At 46.0% G+C, this 18,239-nt stretch overlaps 2 protein-coding genes across 11 annotated transcripts in view; both read left to right on the top strand.

Moving 5' to 3' along the window:
* The window catches only part of STAT5B (signal transducer and activator of transcription 5B), a 77,266-nt gene extending 74,050 nt beyond the window's left edge, over positions 1-3,216 (top strand). For all 7 annotated transcript variants that reach the window (XM_020972684.2, XM_020972682.2, XM_020972685.2 and 4 more), the window contains one exon: positions 296-3,216. In XM_020972684.2, the coding sequence (XP_020828343.1) occupies positions 296-422 (127 nt within the window). In that variant the 3' untranslated portion in view covers positions 423-3,216. The remainder of the gene's footprint in view (positions 1-295) is intronic.
* Positions 3,217-8,369: 5,153 nt separating this feature from the next.
* Positions 8,370-16,884, top strand: LOC110198456 (GH3 domain-containing protein-like). Of its 4 annotated transcripts, none has more exons than XM_020972742.2 (9): positions 8,370-8,771; positions 8,963-9,235; positions 10,110-10,246; positions 10,482-10,995; positions 11,357-11,549; positions 11,751-11,822; positions 12,197-12,330; positions 12,725-12,813; positions 16,173-16,884. In XM_020972742.2, exons 2-9 carry the CDS (start codon positions 8,974-8,976, stop codon positions 16,599-16,601), a joined length of 1,830 nt encoding a protein of 609 aa, XP_020828401.1. In that variant the 5' UTR covers positions 8,370-8,771; positions 8,963-8,973; the 3' UTR covers positions 16,602-16,884. The 4 variants fall into 4 exon arrangements, with proteins under 4 accessions (XP_020828401.1, XP_020828400.1, XP_020828402.1 ...); XM_020972741.2 differs by having other exon boundaries at positions 8,371-8,771; positions 8,960-9,235; XM_020972743.2 differs by lacking the exon at positions 16,173-16,884 and adding an exon at positions 13,063-14,501 and having other exon boundaries at positions 8,388-8,771; positions 8,960-9,235.
* Positions 16,885-18,239: the final 1,355 nt, after the last annotated feature.

The raw sequence follows: 18,239 nt of genomic DNA, 5'->3' as shown, positions 1-18,239 counted from the left end.
ATTCAGATGGAAAATGCCAGTGGTCATTCTAGGAGTAGGGGTGGGCTATTAGTTGCTCCACATTGTCCATTAGCAATTGTCCTTCAAACCAGTTGTTCCATGGCCTGGGAGGTGGTTTAATTTGGGTCACTGGATACAGCTTGATTAAATCAGTGGCTCTTCATTTCCCCATGGGGTAAAAATCAGCTCAGAGCAGAGGAGTGAGGGCAGTGCCATCAGGTTACCAAAGACCTGGGATTAACTGGGGGATGGGGTTTCTTTTTAGATTCTGACAATTTCTCTCTTCCTTCATCAGCCCTGACTCTGTCCTTGACCCAGATGGGGATTTTGACCTGGACGACACTATGGATGTAGCAAGACATGTTGAAGAACTCTTACGCCGACCAATAGACAGTCAGTGGATTCCCCATGCTCAGTCGTGACCCCTGATCCCTCCACCCCATAGCTCTTCATCCCCCAGCCGGAGGATCACTCTTGTGGATGTTTAATTCCATGAATCGCTTCTCTTTGGAAATAATACTCATAATGTGAAGTGTTAATACTAGTTGTGACTTTAGTATTTCTGTGCATGGTGATGCCAGTGGGGTGGGTGTGAGTGTGTGTGAGTGTGTGTATGTATATTCAAGTGAGGTATTGTTCTTCCCCTTCCCTCCTTTCTGTCCAAGATTTGGCTGCATTTATCAGGACCTTAGGGACTGTGGCCAATTTCTCTTTACTAAAAGCCAGTTCTTGGGAAAGTCTGAGCTTTGGCTTTGGGAGGGTGGGGATGAGTAGGGGTGGAAGGGAGGTTGCATCTCCTAATCAATGACTTATGTTGCTGTTTCAGCCAAATATTACAGTCAAAAATTTAGAAGTTGTTGCCTTTAACTATCCTCTGAAATTTCGATCACTGCCTTTTAACAGAAAAAGCCAGGTTTTCTTTCTTTCTTTTTTTTTCCTAGGTAGGGTTGGGAAATGATGACAGTTTGAAAAGGTAGATGGAGTGGGGGAAAAAGTTATGGGTTTTCTGTTTGGGGGTTGATCTTTTTAAAATGCCACTTAGCACATACAAATTCACCTTTTTGTGTGGATTTGCTCCTTTGCGGGAGTGAGAACGCATGCATGCATGAATGTTTGGGGATGTGTATGTTTGACACGGGTATGAGAAAAACTAGCCATAGATGTACATGCTTGTAGTACTGATATCCTGTGCATTTGGGCTATGGTGGAATACTAGATATTAACTTCCCAGGGTTAAAAACAATAATTTGTTTCCTGGGGTAACCCACAATTTGGATCTGATCATTCAAAGACTTTTCCTTCCCTGCTCATTCTCTGGAATGTTGGATACTAAAGTGTGAGGGTTTGTTTGGTTTTTTTTAAAGGATCACTTAAAGGGTTATGGATTTTATAAATGTTAGGTGCCCTTTAGTTTTTTCTAAAATGTATCCTCTTCATTTGCCTTCTGCCTCTCCCCACTCACAGATGTCATCAGAATTGTCTTTTTTTGCCTCCAAGTCCTATGCCAGTCCTATGCCCATTGTCACTTGTGTTTCCTTCCAGTGTTTACACCAGTGTCTTGAAGATTTGATGGCATGAATGTCACCTGAACCAAAGGCTAACTTGTTGAATTTGAAGTCCATGGTCCACCTATTGTGTGGTTGTGGGCAGTGATAGAAGTTTGGGGGGTGGGGTTTGGTTTATTTGTAAAGTTTTTTATTTTATTTTGGTTAACAGGAAAAAAGGGAAAAAATGAAATTAAGCCTAGCATAATTTTGACTCATGGCAGTTTCTTCAGTAGTTTCTTACTACTGGGGAGATGTGGTCTGTGGCTGGAATGTGTAGTTGGACATAGGTTGGGGAGTGAGCAGACACAGCCTATGGGTGAAGCCTATGAGGTTCTTCCCCCAACCCCCTCTCTCCAAAAGAAGGGCACATGGCCATACCCAGGAGAGTATGTCACTAAAAACCTTATTTTTATACTTGCTAGTAAATAAACAGATATTTTTTTAACAAAAAAGTTATGAATTTATCAAGTATCTTGATGTTGATGGAGAAATATTCCTCTTTAGTAAAGTATTTATTGGAAGGTAACTTTTTAAAAGCCTCTGTGTGTTAGCCTTGGCTCGGTTTTATATGTTGATTATTTTTTAACCTGGGCATCCACACTCTGGCATTGCCAGGCAATAGGAGCATCTCTTTGCCCCTCCTGGGAGAAGACTGAACTCTCCAGGAACACCAGCATTGGCTGTGGGATGCTGTTCACTCCAGGATGTGGGCTTAATTAGGACTCCAGTCCTGAAGGTGGAGGAGGGGGGAAAAGAGGAAGGGGAAAATCTGTGTTTCCTAGGTACCCAGGCCTTTCATAAAGAATCTGAGAAATGCCTCTCTAGCTTTCTCACTTCCTGATTACCCCTTCTGAACAGGCTTAGGAGTCTCAGGCCCTGGGGTGAGACTTGGTCCCTCCTGGAGTGTTATGGCATGAGAATGCAATTCATGTTCTGGCAGCCTGTGCCCACCAGGGGGCAGCACGAAAATAGGATCATGTCTGAGGTGGACTGGGAAAGAGCTGAGCAAGGGAAAACCATAGAAATGTGTCCCTCTTTCCTGGGCTCCGCCCAGTTCCACGCTGAAGATGGTTCTAGGAAGCGGTGATACTCTTAACTCTCACTCACTCCCGCAATTGCAGTTCTCCAGGGACACCAGGCTTCCCAGATAGCGTGAGACCTGGCACTTGCTTAGCTGCTCTCACTCTTCCAGAAGCTGCTCCTGCAAGACATTTTGGACTGAAATATATAGTTTTCCTTCTCCCCTTCCCTCCTTGCAAAATACAGAGCCAAACTTTTGTTCACGCTGATTATTGATGAAAGTCATGTTTTGACCATTTCCCCTCCCTCTTTACCCCCCTCACAAAACAGCAGCAGAAATGTTTCAACGGTATGTGGTATACACAGGGTTTTGTGAGGGTGGGAATACCCGAAAAGTGAGTATAATTTAAATAAGAGAATACTTTTGATAATTTTTCTTTTTAAAACTTTGTGAAATTATTTCAGATACATATTTTAGTGTTGAAGCAGATTCATATATATATATATATATATATATATATATATATATATATATATATATATATATATATATATATATAGCCAGCCACCAATAAAGTATTGTGTACAATTTTGGGCAGTCACAAAATTGTGTATTTTATGTTACAATAAAAGCCTCCTGAAGAGACAATACCTTTTTCCTTTGATTTCTTTTTCCCATATATCTCCAAAGTTTTGGGGTGGGGGTGGTGAGGGCAGCAGCACAGGCGAGGCTGTATGAGCCTGGGCTGTTTCAAACTGAGACAAAATTGAGATGTGTCTGAACTGCTGGAAAAGGGGATTTGATCAGCTCAGGAGAATGGATTCTTGAGTGGTCATCTGGATCTACCCCCTCCTTAGGGATAAATCCACATCCAAACCATCTCAGACATCCAATTTTTAAGTTTTGGAGAAGGTTCCATCCTTCTTTAATGCTTAATTCCAGGCATGTCAGCCTTTCCCATTCAGAACGTTATTTATATTCAATTCAATTCTACAGATGTGTACCTGTTAGCTGCATAAGGACCCCAGAGTTTCAGAGGCCCCCAAATTTATCACCATGAAGGCAGCCTGCTAATAAGCCATTCCAAATTTAGCTAGGCCTCTCCTCCTATGATGAATGGGAAGTCAGTCCATCACCCAGCTTTCACTCATAACACTTCCAGCTTGTTAAGGCCTCATGAAACTTTATTGCACTGACAACCCCAAGATTTTATATGTGATATCAATCCTCACCATGGCTACTTTAGCTAGTCCTCCTTGCATCTGTCTTTACCAAGAACCTAAGGGATTACCTGCTCTCGTCAATTTGTGTCCCTCTCCCAGTTTTATGTATTATGGGTGTTACGGCATAACCACAGTGCAATGAATGAGCTTCAGATTAGGGCAACCATCTTCCTAATCAGAAAAAAATATGACCTATTTTGCCCTGATGCTTCTTCTCTCATTAGATTTAAAGATCATTCCAGCAGCTGCCTAGACATTGCCCCCCCTAGAATTAGAGAATCTTCCAAACATCATGCAAGGGCCTGGGTTCAAAACCTGACTGCTCCTTACTACCCATGTGACCTTAAATACCTTACTTCTCTGGGATTCAAGTTTCCTTTGTAGAATGAGGATTGCAGCATTTCAAAGTAGAAGGGACTCAGTAGCCTTCTACACTAAGACACATCTGGAAAGGAATAACACTACAACATGCCCCATACTAGGTCATCCAACCCTTGCTTGAAGAACTCACTATTTCCCAATGTAGCTCTTTCCAAACTTGGATAGCTCTAATTGTTAGGAAGTTTTTACTGATGACAGGACTAAAATTATTTCCTTTTAACTTCCACTCAGAGCTCCTAGTTATGCTCTTTGGGGCCAAAGGGAACAATTCTAATCCTTCACCCACAGGACAGCATTTCAAGTATTCGAAGATAGCTGTCCTCCCTACTCCCCTTCCCACTCTACTCTTCCAAGCTAAACAATCTCAGTTCTTTCAATAGATCTTCACAAGCCTTAGCTTGGCCTCCTTTAATGACCATCCTCTTCGTATATTCTTCAGTTTATCAATATCCTTTCTAAAATGTAGCATCCCAAACTGAATGTAGAATTCTGGATGTGGTCTGGCCTTGGCTGCACACAGCCAGACTATTATCTCCTTATTCCTGGAACCAGTGCTTTTCCATGCAGCCCGAGATTATATTGGCCTTTTTTGACTGCCGTTATCAGTGTTAATTTACTTGAGCTTTCAATCCCCTAAAATCCCCAGATGTTTTAAAAAATGTTGCCTAGCCATTCTTCCCCCACTTTTGTACTTATGAAGTTGATTTCTTAAATCCAAAGGTAAGACATTTTTCCTTATTAAATTTAATCTTTGTTTCAGCCCAAGATTCAGCCTTTCAAGTATTTTTTTGATCTTAGTAGTTATCTAGTGTGTAACCCATCCCTTTGCCATCTTCAAGTTTGATAAAGTTGTCTTTATCAAGTCACTGGTAAAAATGTTGGATATCATGGGGGACACTTTATTGGATACACTCTTCCAAAGCCATCTTTTACAAAAGAATAGAATGAGTTACTTTTTCAACTGCTTTGCTAAAATCTAGTAAGTTTTTCTCAAGTCAGCTAGGTAACTGCCTCCAAAAAAAAAAAAAAAAGGAAATGAGATTTATCTGGCATGGCCTGGTTCGGTTTTTTTCTTTTAATTATATTTTATTTTCTGGTCTATATTCTCTCCAACCCATCTCCTCTCCCCCCCACCCCCAACTGAGAAACAAAACCTATTACAAACATATGTAGTTAAAACACATGCTCAGGTTGGCTATGTGCCAAAAAAAAAAGTCTCAGTCTTCACTTTGAATCCATTACCTCTCTCACTGAAGATGAGTAGCATGTTTCTTCATGAATCATCTGGAATTGTGATTGGTCATTGTGTTGATCAGAGTTCCTAAATCTCTCAAAATTGTTTGTCTTTACAATGTTATTGTCATTATATAAATTGCCCTCCAACTTCTACTCATTTCATTTTACATCAGTTCATACAAGTCTTCCCAGGTTTCTCTGAAATCATCCCCTTCGTCATTTTTCTTACAGCACAATAGTATTCACATTCATTCACTAACTCATTCATCATTACTCAATTAATAGGCACCCCTTCAGTTTCCAGTTCTTTGGCATGATAGCCTGTTCTTCCCCCCCCCTTTATTTATTTTTAACATTCATTTTTTACAAATTTCAAGTTCCAAATTCTCTTCCTCCCTCCAACCCCTGCCCCACCCATTAAGAAGGCAAGCAAAATTATATCAATTACACATGTGAAGTCATACAAAATATTTTCATATTAGCCATGTTGGGGAAAAAAAAGCAAGAAAAAGAAAGTGGAAAAAAGTATGCTTCAGTCTTCACTCAGAGTTCATGAATTCTCTCTCAAGAGGTAGATAGAATTTTTCATCATAAGTCCTTTGGAATTGGCATGGATTATTGTATTGTTTGGGATAGTAAGTCTTGACCATTGTTACAGTGTTGCTGTTACTGTGTACGGTGTTCTCCCATTTCTGCTTTCTTCACTTTGCATCAGTTCATATAAGTCCTCCCAGGTTTTTCTGATACCATTTTGTTCCTTGTTTCTTATTGCATAATAGTTTTCCACGATGGCTTATTCTTTTTTTTTCTGCACTTAATAGTATCTTATTTTTTCCAATTACATGTAAAGATGGTTTTCAGCATTCATTTTTGTAAGATTTTGAGTTCCAAATTTTTCTCCTTCCCTTCTTTCTCTCCCCTTTTCCCAAGACAGTAAGCAATCTGATATAGTATACATGTACAATCATGTTAAACATATTTCCACATTAGTCTTGTTGTGAAAGAAGAATCAGAACAAAAGAGAAAAACCAAAAGAATAAAAAAGTGAAAATAGTATGCTTTGATCTGCATTCAGACTCCATAGTTCTTTCTCTGAATGTGGATAGCATTTTCCATCATGAGTCTTTTGGAATTGTCTTAGATCATGGTATTGCTGACTAGAGTTAAGTCTATCAAAGTTGGTCATGGAACCATGTTGCTGTTACTGTGTACAATGTTCTCCTGGTTCTGCTCACTTCACTCAGCATCAGTTCATATAAGTCTTTCCAGGTTCTTCTGAAATCTGTCTGTTCATAATTTCTTTTTTTTATTAATTTATTTTCGGTTTTCAACATTCACTTCCATAAGATTTTGAGTTCCAAATTTTCTCCCCATCTCTCCCCTCCCCCACCCCAAGATGGTGTGCATTGATATAGGCTCTACATATACATTCATATTGAACATATTTTCACATTAGTCATGTTGTAAAGAAGAATTAGAACCAATGGGAGAAATCATGAGAAAGAAAAAACAAACAAAAAAGAAAAGAAAAAAGAGAGAGAGCAAATAATATGCTTTGATCTGCATTCAGACTCCATAGTTCTTTTTCTGGATGTGGATAGCATTTTCCATCGTGAGTCCTTGGGAGTTGTCTTGGGTCCTTGCATTGCTAAGAAGAGATGAGTCTATCAAAGTTCGCCATTGCACATTGTGATTGTTACTGGGTACAATGTTCTGGTTCTGCTCACTTCACTCAGCATCAGTTCATATAAGTCTTTCCAGGTTCTTCTGAAGTCTGCCTGCTCATCATTTCTTATAGAACAACCATTTCCATTACATTCATATGCTACAACTTGTTCAGCCAGTCCTCATTGATGGACATCCCCTCAATTTCCAATTCTTGGCCACCACAAAAAGAGCTGCTATAAATATTTTTTTACATGTGGGTCCTTTTCCCTTTTTTATGATTTCTTTGGGATATAGACCTAGGTGTTGCTGGATCAAAAGGTATGCACAGTTTTATAGCCCTTTGGATATAGTTCTAAATTGCTCTCCAGGATGGTTGAATCAGTTCACAGCTCCATCAACGATATATTAGTGTACCAATTTTCCCACGTATGATGGCCTATTCTTGATGGAGCCATGAAGGCGTGCAAGTTCTTTGTGATGTTTTCTAGATGTTTAACAATCATCCCTTTAGTAATAAGGTTTTCCCAAGAATCAAACTCTTTGGCCTATAGTTTGAAGATTCCATTATCTCCTCTATTTTTGAAAATTGGTATATTTACCTTCTCCAGGCCCACCCCACCTCTCCAGTTCGTTAACAGTGGGGCAGCTAGATGTCATAATGGATAGTGTGCGAGGCCCGGAGTCAGGAAGACCTGAGTTCAAATCTAATCTCAGACATTTACTAGCTGTGTGACCCTGGGTTACCAAGAGTCGGACATGAATGAGATGACTGAACTACAACCATGGTGTCTCACCAATCACATCTGTCAATTTCTTCAATGCCTGAGAATGTGGTTTATAGGGGTGTCGGGCAAGGTGATCTCTAAGATCTTTCCTATTAATCTCTAAAGCAAGGGTGGGGAAGCTGCAGCCTTGAGGCCACATATGGCCCTCTAGGTCCTCAAATAACGGCTTTTTGAATCCAAACTTCACAGAACAAATCCCCTTAATAAAAGGATTTGTTCAGTAAAACTTGGACTCAGTCAAAAGGCCACATGTGGCCTTGAGGCCGAAGGTTCCCCGCCCCTGCTCTAGACCTTTCCCCAAGTCTGTTTCCTTATACAGCCCTATCTCATGCACTCCCTTTTACCTCTCTAGTCCTTTCTTACTCCAGAACTCTACTGCTCTGAAGCGGCAAGCCTGACTAGGAATGCTTGACTTAAGAAACAGGTGTTCATTTACATGCTACTCACAGACATTTAGTCAAAATGCACACAGAAGCCCTATTCCCATTCCTCAGCTCACCCTCCACTTGCCTTTGTTTTCTGTCCTGCTCTTGTTCTTCCTCTTCTCTTCCCCATAAAGCCTCAATCCAGTGCTAGAGCTGCTAACCTTTTACAGCCTGTCCCTTTAAGACTCCCCTTCCACCTTCTCCCAGCACAAATGCATACCCCGGAGCTGGCTGCCTTCCGGCTGACCAGATTTCCCTAGCTGGCCCCTGCATTTTAAAACTTCAACTCTTTCCGGTCCGGAAGAGGAATATTGTTTCCGGAAGAAACCCGGAAGGATCTTCAGAAACTGGGGTTCAGGGAGGAGGTGAAGCATGCGCTGGAATCCAAAAGGAAGTGGGAGCACAGAGCAAAAGTAAAGGGGGTGTGCAAGTGGGGGATTGGAGCCGTGGGATGTCCTGGAAGTGCCTCAGATCCCAACGGTGAGGTAGGTGGGGAAAATGAAATAAGATGGCCAGAAAACTATTCCAGCAGGCTTAGAGAATGCTCCTTTCTCTCCCTCGTTCCCCATCTTTTCCTGGAGCCTGGCTCTTTCCCTGTCCCCCGTTTGCTTCAGCTGTTCTATATGTGGAGGAGTAAGGAGGAGCAGCTATGGTTCCCCTATTCCTCTCCTAGAAGCTCCCATCAAGATGCTGCTGCCGCTGCTGTTGCTGCTGCTACTGCTGCTGCCCTTGACCCTGTTCTGGTGGCAGAAGAGCAGAAGAATGGGGAAGGCCTGGGGCGCTACACTCCAGCATAGCATGGCCTTAAGAGCCCTAGGCTGGGCAGCAGCCTGGAAGCAGTGGGGACTGGAGAAGAGCACGACTCATGTCCTTCAAAGCCAGGAGCAAGCGTTGCATTGGTGTCTTCAGGGACCCCGGACCACCACCTGCCCAGTAGGGGAAATACCAGGTAGGTTTCTCCAAAGGACTATGGAAATAGTTCTCAGGTTCAGCCACTGTAATATGGAGGAATGGTAATAAAAACATTTGTGTAGAGCTTTAAGGTTCGCAAAGCATTTTACACATGTTATCTCATTTGATTCTCACATCAGCCCTGGGAGGTAGGTGCTGTTATTATCCCCATTTTACAGATGGGGAAACTGAGGCAAAAAAAGCGGTTAAGTGACTTGCCCGGGGGTCACATAGCTAAAGAGGCCAGAGGCAGGAATCAGACTCCTGACTCCCAAGTCAAGCACCCTCTCCATTGCACCCTCTGGCTATCCATCACCACATAGGGTAATATAGTGGAGACAGGGCTGGATTTGAATTTCAAGGACCTGGGTTAAAAACCTGATTCTGCTGCTTACAGCCTGTGTGATATTGGGCAAATCACTTAACCTTTTGGACCTTTGTTTCTCACCTGAAAAATGAGAGATTTGGACTAAGCTCCTTTCCATCTCTAAATTTATGATCCTATGTATAAAGAGTATGTAGACTGAGAGAAACCATACATGAAAACCTGGGCCCAGAAATCCCCATGGTGTGGTCTTGGAATGAGAGAGAGCTTTGCCCAACTGATTAGGTCCATAGAGGAATACCAGGCTGCCAGAGACCCTCCCAAAGCCCATCCTCTCCTATTCTAGCTTAGTCACACTCTCCTGGTCCCAAACCTTGGTTTCTGTCCAAGTCAGCACCAGAACCTATTTTTTGTTTGACACTCCTGGAAAAAGGCACCTCTCCCACCTTCCATACCAAAAAGTCTCCCCTCTCTCTCTCCCAGCCCCACAAGAGATGATTCTAACCAGAGTATTTCCATTGGGATGGTGTATCTCTGATGGTTACAGACTTGAACAGTTTCCGGAATCAGTTCCCTCTGGTTTGGCCTCACCTGGACCCCCACAGCAAGACAGGGGAGACTGATGAAGACTTGGAGATGCCGCAGCATCCCCAGTACAGCTCTACCCCCTGGGATTCTTTACAGGTAGCTAGAGGAAGTGGCAGAGGTGCCTCCAGGGTGGGAGAGAGGAGGGATAGAGAGACCCCCTTCCCCATCTGAGTTACCAACCTTTAAGCTCACATCTCATAAGTGGTGGGAAGGTTACCTCTATATTTTAGGCACTGAGATTGGCAGGGGAAGACTTGGTTCAGACTTGGGATTGGGGTGGAAGAGGTCAAATTGATGCTTTCCCATCCATACATCCCATCTCTCTTTCCAGGTCATGTTGCTGAGTTTCAATTCCCTGAAACAGTTGTATCCAGGGGCACTAGTTCCAGGAGGCACTGCCCGTTTGACCCTCACTTCGCCCTGGCCTTGCTCCCTCCCCTGGCCCCTGAGGCTCCTGGCCTGGGCTTGTCCCCCTGGGGCAGGAGCAGGGGACCCTCGGTTGCTGATTCTGGCAGCCCTTGGAAGCAGGGAGTTGCAGGTGTTAGAGGCTGGAACAGCAACTGAATTGCTGGATGTCTTCTCCTGCCTTGGGGCCAACTGGAAGGGGCTGGTGGAGGCAGTGGCTGCTGGCATCTCTGGCTTCTTGCCCCCTGCCCCTGCTCGGGCAGCAGAGCTGAAAACTGAACTGGAGCAGGGAACGAAGGGACTGGCTCGAAGGCTGTGGCCCCAGCTGCAGGTGGTGGTGGTGAAGGACGCAGGGGGGCAAGATGTGGCCAAAGCCGCCTTGCGGAGTACCTGGTGCCAAGGGTTGCCTTTCTTCTCACCTGCTTATGTAGCTGCTGGAGGTCAGGGGGTCAGGAAAGCTCTGTGGTGGGCCTAGGGTAGAGATAAGCGGTCAACAATGGGCAGCAGACATTGTGAATTGGAGCTGGGGATCATGGTTTAGTCAGGTTGGAGCAGTTAAGGTCGGGTGATGGAGGAAAAGATTTGATCCTGGCAAGAAGAACAAGCAAAAAGCCAAGATCTGGAATGGGGAGGGCCAGAAGTGTTACCAGCAGGGCAGGGCAAAGGTTCATAAGGTAATGGACCGGGCCCTATCCTTCCCCTATAGGTGGGCAGGAGGGGAGAGAATATCCCAGAATACCTCTCCTTGAGGGACTGATCACAGTTTGTTCTCTGCCCAACACTTCTTCTTCCTACCCTCAGGTGTAATTGGACTGAACCTATGCCTAAAGCAGCTAAAGCCAGGATACCTCTTACTCCCAGGACCTCCCTTTGTGGAACTGCTCCCAGCCCAGGGGAAGAGCCAAGAGGAAACCCCCTCCACCCTCCTACTAGGGGAGGCCCTACTGGGGGAAGAATATGAACTGGTGCTGACCAATGATGCTAGCCTCACCAGGTGATTTCCCCAGAGCCCTGCCTCACCTCTGCCCCTCCAGGCATTGCACTGGTAAAATGAAAGTGGGAGGAAATTTAAGCAAAGGGATTACTGGTAAAGCAGAGGAGGAGGGAGGCTGGGGCTGAACTGATTGCTCCTTGTCTCCCCTACCTTATTCATCCCTTTCTTATTACCACTTACTCTCGTCTTTGCCATGCGTAGGTGCCCCCTGGGGGATGTGGTCCAAGTCATCGGCTTCTACAATCAGTGTCCTGTAGTCAGATTTGTCCGAAGGTGAGTGGCCCACTGAGGGAAGCGCCAAGAGGGTTTTACCAGAGGATTATGGAGGAGACTGAGGCTGAGACATCCAACGTCCCATAGACAACCCTTGGACCCAAAGTTTCCCATGCTGAGAGGTCTAGGAGAGATCCTGCAGAGCCCTCCCAGCTGAGCGACTCCAGAGAACAGTTTTGTCCTCCTAATCCCAAAACCTGGCTTCCTTCTAAACCAGCCCTATAAATCTCCCTGAAACTGCTGGGAGGCTCTAAGATTCTTGCTACCTTGCCAGCCCTCCCTGAGGGTTAGGGGAGAGAGCATCCCTGAAGGCCCCTATCCTTGGGAGACTGATATGACCCCCTTTTTTCTTCCCCACACTCCTCCCACCCTAGGCTGAGTCAGTCCCTCAATGTCCGAGGTGAGGACATCTCTGAAGATGTGTTCTCTGGGGCATTGCTACGTGCTGTGGGGCTCTGGCCAGGGGCCAAGCTGCTGGATTACTGCTGTGCACAGAGTGGCATTCTGGGTAAGACATTTTCCTGCCTCCCTCTCCTAGGGTTATGCTATCCAGTCCCCTGCCTTTAAATAGGAAGTGTACCTTTACTACCACTCTGCCCTCACTTCCCATTGCTTAGAGTCTCTCCAAAGCTGAGATCTCCCAGGCAGATGGCAGCTTCTTGTCTCTTGATAGAAATCCTCTCCAGAGTCTAATCTTCATCCCTTCTGGAGTGTTATTTCCCTTCCTTTTTTCCTTCTCTTATGAAATAGCAATTTTCTGTTCTCCACTTACAAGCCCAAATGTGCCCCCATCCTCCCCCAAAAAACCTGTCACTTTTCCCCACATACCCCAAGATGGGAACTAAGGGGAGGTAAGAACCTTCCCAAGGATCCCTCAAGTAAAGAGTGGAAACTTCCCACAGGCTCCTTTTCGGATAGCTCTGCTCCCCACTACGAAGTGTTTGTAGAGCTGAGAGGGGTCAGGGGCTTGTCTGAGGACCATCGACATAAGGTAAGGGAGTAAGGCAAGGGGTTGTAGTTTCCTCTACCTCAGTTCCTTGAATTCACCTGGGATTGGGAGGGAGAGAGGAACTTATCCAGGAAAGAAAACAAAGAAAACTGAGGAGAGATGAGTGACCCTAAGGTCCTTTCTAGCTGGAACAAGCTCATGATCTGTACCCTCACCTAAACCCCGCCCCCTATCCTACACCCCATAAGCATACACTTTGGCCTAAGCTTTATCTGTCCTTTCTATTCCCAGCTCGATCACTGCCTCCAGGAAGCCTCCCCCACCTACAAGTCTCTCCGTTTCCGAGGCAGTATTGGACCTGCCCAAGTCCACCTGGTGGGCCAAGGGGGCTTTAGTGAACTCCGTGCTCTCCTTTCCTCCTCTCCCTCATTGATGCCCTTTTCCTCCTTTCCCCCAGAGATGCCCCGTATCCTGAGACACAAAAATCTGATCCAGTTTCTGCTGAGGAGGGTGGTGTCTTGAGTGTCCTCAGGTCCCCACCTCTGTCACTAGGTGTCTCTCATATGTCTCTGGAGCCCCATAGTCCAGTGGGCTCTCTGAGTCTAGGGGGTCACCCTAGTATGTCTGTACTCTCTCAGAGTGGGAAAAAAATCTCATTTGGGAACCTTTGTGCCCAGTTTTCCTGCCTTCTATCCAGGCTAAGTGATGCTAATTTTAGCTTCTGGGCAGTGAAGGACTGATAATGGGGGCAGGTAGAGTTACTCAAGATGAGTGCACCAGGATAGAATGAATACAGGTCTTGCTGTCCCTTCTGTCTCCATGCATGAACACTAACTTAATTTTTAAACATAGGGACTAGAGTAGGGGTAGACGTCAGTCCTGTGATTTCATTAATATAGGGGATCTTCTGGATGAGGAAGCTCTACCAGTTCAGGTAGAAGCATTCTCTGCCAGGGTCACATAGCCAATGTGTGCCTGAGGCTGGACTTGAACCCAGATTTTCCTGACTTCAAGGCCAACACTCTTATCTTCTGTGCCACACTGTCTGTCTATCCATCTCTAAGAGATATGGTGTAAAATCAGAAATTAAGAAGAGCTATTGGTGAGTCAGTCTCTTTCTCATGCCTCTAACAAGTTAGGAGCCTCTAAGCTAGAAAGGGACCACTCTGTCTTCCCTTCCCTTCACCCTCATTGTCTTGACCATAATTTGGCAGCAGCTCCATCCCACTTACCCAGTCCCTGTTTCCCAAGAGACTGTACTGATACTGGCCAGGGAAGGGGGGGTATTGTGGGGGAAAGTGCTATCAGAGATGGTATATTTTGAGCCCTGTTGTAAGCACATGGTTTTCTGGAATGTCAGAACTGGAAGGAAGTATTAGAAATTGTCTAAGCTAATGCCCTCATTTTAGAGAAGAGGAAACTGAGTCCCAAAGAGGTTAAATGATTTGCCAAAGGTCACACAGCTAGTTTGTGGACAAGCCAGGAGCCAAACTATGTTCTCCATTCTGTTCTCCATTATTCTTTATTTCCATTTCACTGCACTGTCATTCCTTCTGCCTTGGTGTTGGGGTAGAAATGGCAGGAGGGTAGGGGTGGGCAGTGGGGTCAATAATGCTAAAAGACCGTAGGAAACCCAACCAGTCCCCAAGCCTAGGCCCAGGAGAAAGTTGGCTTATGCCTCCAAAGAAATCTGTCAACAAGCCAGTTCACAATAAACTTACGTAGACCTATATGTATGATGGTTCTGTGTCTCGGGGTGGGGTGGGGTGGGGTGGAAGAGTAAAAGGGGATATTTCTGAAACTAGGGAAGAATTGAGCTGGAAAAAAAAAAGGGAAGATGGGGTTAGATAAAAGCATTTTTTTCCCCTGAGAAATAACTATTTGGAGCCGTGGAGAGACAGAGATGAGAATAAAGAGTTGCTAACAATTCATCCTCTTCCCTCGCTACATATGGCTTATGCATCATGTCTAGGACGAGATGCAGTATCTGCGTCCCCCCTCCCATTTTTACCCTATCCTCTAATTAGTCTAATGACCCTCACTTCCCCTCAGCCTCATTGTCCCCAGCCAGAGCTGGAGCTGCTTTTGTATTCTCAGATTCCTGGGTCTGCAATTGCCTTATTAATGCCCAGCGACTGGTGTCATCTCCAGGGAGCTTTCCATCTTCTTTAGGGGAAAGCTAGGGGCCACATCACCCAGAGCCATCTCCAAAGCCCTCACTTCATTCATTCTTCCAGCCTCAGCCTAGAGACGAGCCCCTCTCCATGATGGTATTCTTAGTTGTGGCTTTGTCTGATCCAGGGGATGTGCGTAGATGCCCATCCCTCCTCCCTACAAGCCCTAGTCACTATAAGCCTCAGGGTGAGAGCTGCCCAGTCACTGCCACCCAGCCACTGCTGCCCAGCATCTGCTTGGCTCTCTGCACCCTCCGACTGGACAGCCTGACATGCTTCTGGCTGTCCCTTACTCCAGAGCTCCTGGCACTATGGATCCAGCCACTTCAAAGGTAAAGGCCACAGGGATCTAAAGAAAGGGATTAGGAGGTGTCAGTAGGGAAAGTGGCCTTTCAGGCTGCAAACATTTTTATCAGTTCACTTGGGGTGGGTGAGCCTCATCTGATCTTATGGAGGAGTTAGGAGTTCCTAGTTCAGGTCCATGGTTCAATTCTTGGTTTTAGGCCACGAGTCGGGCAGCTGGAAAGTGAGGAGTGGCTAAGTCCATAATTCTAGGTCTCAGAGCAGCAGCTCTGGTCCCACAGGAGAGACAGTAGAAATGAAAAAGACTCATCCTTGGCATCCTGACTTTTCTCTGATTTCTTTATGAATTTGAATACACTCTCTGTATGTCAGTGTTCTTGGGGGTGGGGAGAGACAGATCAGGTGAGGAAGCAAACAGAATAAGATGAAGAACTCTACCTCATAGGAAAGACCAATAGATTTGTTTGGGATGGACATTGAGGTAGATAGCAAATGGGAGTCTTTCGCGCGCGCGCGCACACACACACACACACACACACACACACACACACACACACACACACACCCATTCATAGAAATATGGAAGTCCCCTAAAGCCCATTCCTACAGACCAGCCCAATTTATTTCCTTCCTCTCCCACCCCTTTGCCTTTCCTTTTTTAACTAGAGTGGAGGTGATAGACCTCCCAAGGGTGGAACTTTGATCCATGTCCTTAGTCCTCTAAGGCACCACAGAAAGCTGGGCTCCAGTGGTTGCACCTTCTACAAACTCTTGTTTTTCACCAGTATTGGGATTTCTGGATGACAGTTTCATGAGGATGGGAGATGTGAAAATGCTAGCATGGTGACAGTGTTGGGGGGTGGAGCGAGGTTTGCCCTTGCTTGCCCAGTGTGCCCACCTCTCCCTCCACCCTCCCCACCCTAGGCTTCTTGGGCCACCGTGACGCTGCTGCTTCTGTTGCTGGTGCTCCCGGCGTTGCTACCTGCCCGGGCAGCCGCCCAGCCCATGCCCAACTGCTGCCGACAGAAAACTTGTTCCTGCCGTCTCTACGACCTGCTACACGGAGCCGGCAACCACGCGGCCGGCATTCTCACCCTGGGGAAACGGAGGGCTGGCCTATCTGGGCTACAGGGACGACTACAGAGGCTCTTGCAAGCCAGCGGCAACCACGCTGCAGGCATCCTCACAGTGGGGCGCCGTGCAGGCGCAGGCGGAGAGCCCCTTCCCAGTCCCTCCGGAGCCCCGGGCTACAGCAGTTGCTCCCGGGTCCCTGGCACCTTGTCCTGCGTTGGGCATCTGTGTACCGATAGCCCCGCAGCACAGGACCCTGTCCAGAGCTGGCAGGGGTCATGAGCCGCAGAGGCGACAGTCTACCAATAGCCGCTCCCCCAGAAATTGGGCTTTCAAAGCCCTGGGGCACCACCAGATTCCTAAGACTGTCTGCTCAGTGACTCAGTTGTTTGGGCAGTGACAGGGGCGGGGTTAGGGAGGTGGGAGCTCTTCTTAATTTCCTTGTATTCAGGATGGCCCCAAAGGTGGAGATGGGAGAGACAGGTGGGTTTCTCCCCGCCTCCTCTCAGCCCCAGGTCTGTGCTCAACCTCCGAGAATGGGGGAATAAAGATGACTCACGCTGAATGTGTGTCCTTTCTCTGTTACTGCGGTCACCTCTTTCCACCTTTGCGGGGGTTTCCACCTTTGCGGGGGGCGGGGGGAAGAGAAGGGTCTGAGACAAGGTCTGTAAACTATACCCTTCCGTGTGCCACAGTCACCCCAGACTTGGAGGGTTCTCTGCAGCATAAACGATTTAGCACAAAAATAAATAGGGAGGGTCGGATTCGCTGGCGCTGAAGAGATTGAAGGGGCAGCCAGATTGAGTAGACAGGATATCCTGGCTCTGGGTTCCAATTACCACCTGTGTGATTTCCACTTAATCTCCAGAAGTCTCATTTTCTTCATCCATTAAATGAACTGGTCTCCAAGGCCCTTCCAGTTGTAGATCTATGCTCTTATGTACATTTTTAAAAAGTAACATTTTTTAAAAGTCGCTTTTTTTTTTGGTGAGACAATAAGGGTTAAGTGACTGGCCCAGGCTCACACAGCTACTAAATGTCAAGTGTCTGAGATCACATTTGAACTCAGGTCCTCGACTCCGAGGCCCTAGTGCTATCCACTGCACCACCTAGCTGCCCCCAAAACGACCCTTTAATTCTCAAAGTTCTTCCTATTCCATCCCTAGTCACCCTTAGCACACCTCTAACCTCAAATCTAGGCTTTACCCCACATCTTATCCTCACTGCCTACCATTTTGAAATCTTCAGCCCATGAGTATTGGGGGGGGGGGGGAGACAAGAGCCAGAGGAACCAGATTCAAGGGATTTAGTCTCACTTTCCTTTGTCCACATCCTCCTGCAGCCCCAGCCAGAGACTGAAGAACCTAACAGAAACATTCCTTGATCAAAAAAATAAACCAACAGAGGGTATAGGAAATGGAAATGGCTCTTGTTAGGCCTTGTCCCTTCTCCCCACTGCCATCTGACTGCCCTGTTCCCCTGCAGCAAAAGACAGAGGGAAAGAACAAAGCTTAGAACTGCCTTTATATCTGTCTCAGTCCCCTCCTTCACTGTCAGGAAGTTCTTTCTGCTATCCCACCTGCATAACCTTTCTGTTGTAGTTTCAGTCCCCTTGCCTCTCCGGTTCTGCCCTAAAGTACCCTTTAGAGATTTATAATCCAGCCAACTAACTGCCACATGGTCTCTGTCTTCTCTAGGTTTCTATCTCCTCTAGTTTCTCTTTCCATTCTGGAGAAGTGTGTATGTGTGGGAGAGGGGCAGATGTCAAAGTAAGAAGATGTTAAGATAATTATTTTAAGAAACACAAGCTGAACCTCCCTCTCTTCTCTGCTGAGGTGAAGGACCAAGGGGGTGGAACGTGGCATATACCGTAGGACTTGACTGATGTGTTAGTTTTCCTTACTGTTAGTGGGGAGAATG

The sequence above is a fragment of the Phascolarctos cinereus genome, unplaced genomic scaffold, assembly GCF_003287225.1.
Source record: "Phascolarctos cinereus isolate Bilbo 61053 unplaced genomic scaffold, phaCin_HiC Scaffold_5;HRSCAF=322, whole genome shotgun sequence".
NCBI classification, from domain to species: domain Eukaryota; kingdom Metazoa; phylum Chordata; class Mammalia; order Diprotodontia; family Phascolarctidae; genus Phascolarctos; species Phascolarctos cinereus.
Note: the sequence above shows the minus strand (reverse complement) of the source record. Positions and strands in the feature narration are given on the sequence as shown.

Excerpts from the sequence above, each read along its gene's own strand:
- LOC110198456 (XM_020972742.2), top strand. The coding sequence starts at position 8,974 with ATGCTGCTGCCGCTGCTGTTGCTGCTGCTACTGCTGCTGCCCTTGACC. Across the intron at positions 10,247-10,481 it reads CCCCCTGGGATTCTTTACAG|GTCATGTTGCTGAGTTTCAA; the intron begins GTAGCTAGAGGA and ends CTCTCTTTCCAG. Across the intron at positions 10,996-11,356 it reads TGCTTATGTAGCTGCTGGAG|GTGTAATTGGACTGAACCTA; the intron begins GTCAGGGGGTCA and ends TCCTACCCTCAG.